The sequence below is a fragment of the Xenopus laevis genome, chromosome 9_10L (genome assembly GCF_017654675.1).
Source record: "Xenopus laevis strain J_2021 chromosome 9_10L, Xenopus_laevis_v10.1, whole genome shotgun sequence".
Taxonomy (NCBI): Eukaryota; Metazoa; Chordata; class Amphibia; order Anura; family Pipidae; genus Xenopus; species Xenopus laevis.
In genome coordinates this window covers 1,336,911-1,342,644 of record NC_054387.1, presented here as the reverse complement: position 1 = coordinate 1,342,644, position 5,734 = coordinate 1,336,911, and the positions used below count along the sequence as shown (strand labels likewise).

The 5,734-nt window shown below is 38.4% G+C and overlaps 1 protein-coding gene across 1 annotated transcript; it reads right to left on the bottom strand.

The window, feature by feature from the left end:
• On the bottom strand, nt 1-5,173 carry krt57.L (keratin 57 L homeolog; the record flags this gene model as incomplete). The annotated part of the gene is given in 7 exon segments (NM_001088016.1): nt 1-266; nt 779-991; nt 2,430-2,555; nt 3,025-3,186; nt 3,290-3,446; nt 4,175-4,257; nt 4,552-5,173. Coding segments are annotated over 7 exon segments (1,398 nt in total), but the record flags the coding sequence as incomplete, so codon positions are not given.
• Between the last annotated feature and the right edge of the window lie 561 nt (nt 5,174-5,734).

Here is a 5,734-nt window from a genome sequence, read left to right as displayed (position 1 = left end):
ATAGCTTGCATCAGAAAAATGTTTATTGTGTGGATGATACAACAAGAAGAATGCAAAATAACTATGCAACTAAGAATATAAGTATGGCTACAAGCAGATTAAGGTTTTGGCATTTCCTTCCCTGGAGAATTTAATAAGCATTTATAATAGTAACAAGCGTGCACTTGTTCTGCACCTTCTCTTTACATATCTACGACCTTGGTTGACACAACTTTTCCATCCACGACCTCTTCAATAATTTCCCTCCTTTTTACAGTTCTCGTTGACCCTGAAGAAAAGAGACGGTTGTCAGTAGAGCTTTGTTTGCTGGTCAATATAATATTCTAGTTAGAATCCAAAAAGGATAGGGCAAAAAAACATTTCTAAATCGTTTCTGGGAGCATTATAAATTATACCAAATGATTGTAAGCTTTTCATTCTGTAACCCTTCTTGCCTGTTAAATTATTGCTCCTTCTTTGATTTGAATGCAATGAAAACGTGATGAGGAATTGTATCAGGGCAAGGGCAGAAAAAGGCCAACAGATAACAAGTCAGAAATGCACAACAGAACAGCAGGGAATTTAAGTACAATAATAAGGTTTATGGATCACGTCAAAATTATATTTTTGGAATTCACCTTTGCTGGATGTAGAACCTGTATTAGTAGTGCCTCCACCACTTTGCTTGGGTGGGCCAGTGGATTTGATCCTGTGATTGGTGGAAGAGAATTTAGAATTAGCAGTATCATATAATGCAGAACTGAAGAAAAATACATTATAATTTTAATTTTACTTACATATCTCCATCCAGGAGCCTGCGATATGTCTCAATTTCATTCTCCAGCCTTGTCTTGATGTCCAAGAGCTGTTGGTACTCTGCAGTCTGGCACTCTGACTCTCCTTTGAGTCGTGCTATCTGCTCCTCTACGTTGACAATCATCTCCTGTAAACGGGACAGCTTCATACAGAAAGAGCCCTCCACTTCAGCCAGTGTCATCTCCAGAGATTTTTTCTGCCAGAGAAAAAGCTGAATGTTAGATAAATGAAGAGCTTGGGCTGTATGTGGTACAGCTCGCCATATCTCTGAATTCCTCAGGAGATGCAACAGGGTCAAAGTGTTTATATTTACTGAACCATAGTAGAAACTAGTGATGGGCAAATTTATTCGACCAGGCGTGAATTTGCAGTGAATTTCCGCTTTTGCCGCCAAACAATAAATTCGGCATCAAAGTTTTACACATTTTGTAAATTCGCCCATCACTAGTAGAAACACAGAAAAATAGATATCTGGGACCTCAGGTGAACTCTAAGGGGGTTATTCATCAAAGTCAGATTTTATGTCAATATTTTCTGCTACAAACTCCAATCAAATCTGCATGTTTTTTATGCTTATTTATTATGATATTTTCCCAAAAATTTGCTTTGCGGGAAAAAAATCACATTCTCATAATTTTTCATCTGAAAACTGATTTCTTATGCTTTTTTGCCCGAAAACTCAGAAAACTTTGGGGTATTGCACGAAACCCAGCGCACAACAAAAATCATTGGGAATTCTTCCATTTATTTATATGCAACCTCGACAGGTCTGAGGATTTTTTTTATTCAGACTTTTCGATCCTCTGGGTTATATCAATTCTGAAAATAATTAGTGATTTTTTTAATAGTCCGATTTTATTAAAAAAAATCACAAATTTTTCGGGATTTTTGCATTCGGAGTTTAGTAAATAACGCCCTAATTGATATTGATATACCTGTAGTCATCTTTCATATTGGTACCATTGTCAATAATCAACAACACCAGGGCAAAAGTCAGAAGACTGGGGCAAGAGCTAATCAAATGATGCTGAGTGAACTGCATTGTTCAAAAGTCATTGCATTGTTGCTTCTCTGATACAAGGTTCAAGGTACTATGAGCTTGCCAACAACCAGGTATAGGAGGGCCCTTCCAGTGCTTGCCATAAAATGTAAGCATACAGGCCACTTTTTAAGGGTTCCTCCTGCCAAGCAAAATGGGAATTACATACAGTAGTTGGTTTGATACCCATCAGTGTCCATGCTCCTGGTCAGTGATCTACTGAACCTGGAACTACTGTTGGTGTGACACAGCCAAACATAGTGTTCAACAGCTTTGTATTTGGCCAAAAGGTACAGAGGAACCCTTCACCCCTTAGTTGTTTGGTTGATGCTGTTGGTAAGGGAGCTAATAATTCAAAACACAGGTGCACTTAATATTGGCCATTTGGGATAACATAAATACAGCAAATGTTTATTTCAGTTTTGATGCTATAGCAAAACACTACAGTGTTTTAATTCTTCTTCAAGGTTGGCACCTCAACATCAGCATTGAACTGAAACTATTTAATTTATTGATTGTAGCATTTTTCATTGACAAAGCTGTTTACAAACCTAATAAAGTGGATTAGAAGTAATCCTTGTGTTTTATACTATACCATGGCAAGCTGTGACTGAAGTTCAATTTCCAGAGATTGGAGTGTTCTTTTGAGTTCTGTCAATTCCGACTTACTCTCCTTCTGTTGTTCAATCCCTTGGGAAAGTGTATTTTTCAGGTCAGTACTCTGAAAAGAGAATAAACAAAAGAAAATTCAAATGATGTCCCTATGTAAGTGTTAAGGAAACAAACCTTGGGGTTTTCAATGAATATTAAGAGTGACCATTGGGTACACAAAGAAACTCTGTTGATCCTTTTGTGTCAGACGATAGTGCCAGAGAGATCTTTCATCTATGCCATTTATTTGTTTACATGGCAAGGTGCATTATAGATCAAAGAGCCAACTGTGGCAGTTGATGGCATGGGATATTGCTTGTGAACATGCTTGGCTGACAGACTCACACACTACACAATACAATACTACACACATCCATGAATACATATAATTATATTCCTTACTCCTTATTCCTTACAGTTTACCAATTTCTTACCCTTGTCTGCCATCATTTACATGATACCAACCAAAATGAGCATCCTCATTAAAAATAATAAATACAGTATATACATATACACACGTACAACCAAAGCTTCCTCACCATTCTGTTGAATTGTTCCTCTGCTGCTGCACGGTTCCTCTTGGCTAGATCTTCATACTGACTCCTCATATCATTGAGTATTTTGGTCAAGTCAGAACTTGGTGCAGCATTCATTTCTACATTAACTTGACCAACCTGGGTCACTTGCATGCCTTTAAGTTCCTGTGGGATGGAATTGTAGAATGTGTTATGCTTCAGATTTGGTTAATAACAGCTATACATACACAGATTACTCAGCTTCATTTGCTTTATCGCAAAGGCTTACGTCTTCATGATTCTTCTTAAGATAGGCCAGTTCCTCGCTGAGACTCTCAAGCTGAGATTCCAAGTCAGACTTGGACAGGGTAAGATCATCCATGACTCTACGCAGACCATTGATATCAGCCTCCACTGTCTGCCGCATGTACTGTTCATTTTCAAATCTATCAAGTAAAAAAACAGGATATTACTGTTGCTACACTTTAAATGTTTACAATGTTTTGGGATTGGGTGATTCTACAAATATTTTGCATTGGGGCCCAATAACATCTGCTCAAGTCACTGGTTGCTCAATGCATCTGTCTCAAATAATTGTTTTCATATTATATTCTTTTCTATTCTACATTTTTCAGCAGCAATCTCCAATGTATGACTCCACCAATGGGAAAAGTCTGTCCTAGTTTCAGCCATTATTTAGTTTTTCTAGAGAAATATAGTTTTTTAATACTATGTGCTGTTGGTTAATGCTGTAATAAAACATTACCATTTTCGATACTAAGGTCCACCTCTCTTGCTCATATGAGGCACTGTGCTCTGACACAAACCAAGGGCATGCATAACTGCTAAATTAATTCAGCCAATGAATGGGAAGGGTGGTGTCTTTTACTGCCATTCGTCTTCCTGTTACAGTTAGACCTATTAAACCAAAAAAGAGCACCCCTCCTATGTGCTATGCAATATCCCCCACTTACTTGTTTAGGGAGCTAAGACAATGAATAGAAAGGTCCTTGCCAAAGAAACAATGAACACTGTAGTCATAACAGCCATTTAAAATGTTGACATAACTAAGAAGATTTCAAAATAATTCAGTGTGCCACAAGAACACCTTGTGCTTTTTATCTCCAAAATCAACTCAAAAGTTATTTATTAAGCAAAAAATGTCTCAACTCACTTCATTTTAAAGTCATCAGCGGCCAGCCTGGCATTGTCATTCTGCAGAAGAAATTTTGCATTTTCTATGGATGCTGCAATGATCTGCAAATGGCACAAGTATCTGGGTTAATCTTCAGAAATTAAAGCCCTCCAGTTGCTTATCTCCCCCTGTGTAGGCAACAATTGCTGGAGAACACTAGTTTGACATTCCCATTCAACCTTGTACAGTGGAATTAATGATAGAGAATGCATTCAGGGTGTTGTTTTGAAGCTATCAGAGTCCTTGCTACTGTGCCATTCTCCATGGCTATCTATGCACCCATGCATAGCTATTGACCATAATATATATAACTTTCTATTTTAAGGAGTAATATTTAGATTTGTTTTGCAACCAACCTGATTTTTTAGGTCATTAATCATAGTATAATATTTGGAGTAGTCCTTTGCCCCATCTCCACTTGAGCTCCCTGGCCGTTGCTTTTCATACCACTCCTTAATCTTGCGTTCAAGTTCAGTATTTGCTGTCTCCAGTGCATGGACTTTGTCCAGGTAGGAAGCCAAGCGGTCATTGAGATTCTGCATGGTTTGCTTTTCATTGGTAGAGAAGATGTCCATTCCACCTGCACCACCACCGAAGCCACCACCAAAACCACCACCATAGCCTCCACCTGCACCACCTCCAAAACCACCACCATAGCCTGCACCAGAACCACCACCAAAACCACCGCCATAGCCTGCACCACCACCACCAGCACCACCACCATAGCCTGCACCACCAGCACCACCACCATAGCCTGCACCACCACCATAGCCTGCACCACAAGCTCCAAAGCCACCCATACCACCAAAGTCACCCTCGCCTCCTACACCGCAAAAATATTCATTTCCACCATGACCACCCCTAAATCCTCCAGAACTTGAGCTGGAATAGTTATTCTTAGCTGACTGTTTTATAGAATAGTTTGACATTGTAGCAAGAGACACCCTTCCAGTATAAGAGAAAAGCTGCTGTGGTGAGTGGAACATATGAATAGTTTTTGTTCTTTATATATAAAAACAATGGGTGTGTCACGTCTGAATATTATTATTATATTTTTTTCTAAACAGGTCAGGTTGCTGCAACTGCCTCTGTCTGGATCAATTATAATTATTAATCAACTTGCATCACTTTGCCCTCTGGTCTTTACACCCCAAGGTTGCTTGTTATGTGTCTTCATTTTAAGGGTGGAGTAGAGACAACTGTCACTTGCATAAGAGAATGTACATCTCAGAACATCTCACCTGTAGTGGATTCACATCTGCAAATTCTTTCCAAAAGCAAAACTACAATAAAAAACTGTATTATAGTAACATGTTTGTGTACATGTGTGTGTGGGTCATTGCAAAGAAGCCATGCATATGAAATATCATGTTTTTGACATAATAAAAGTAGTTTCAGCATATTTTATAAGTGAAAAACAAAACAAGTACACTGTGTATATACAAGTACTGCACTCAGTAGGACTTTAACAATCACATCAATTTATCAAAGTGATTAAATCATACAAATTCCATTTTTTCAGCCACTCGGTCATCTATG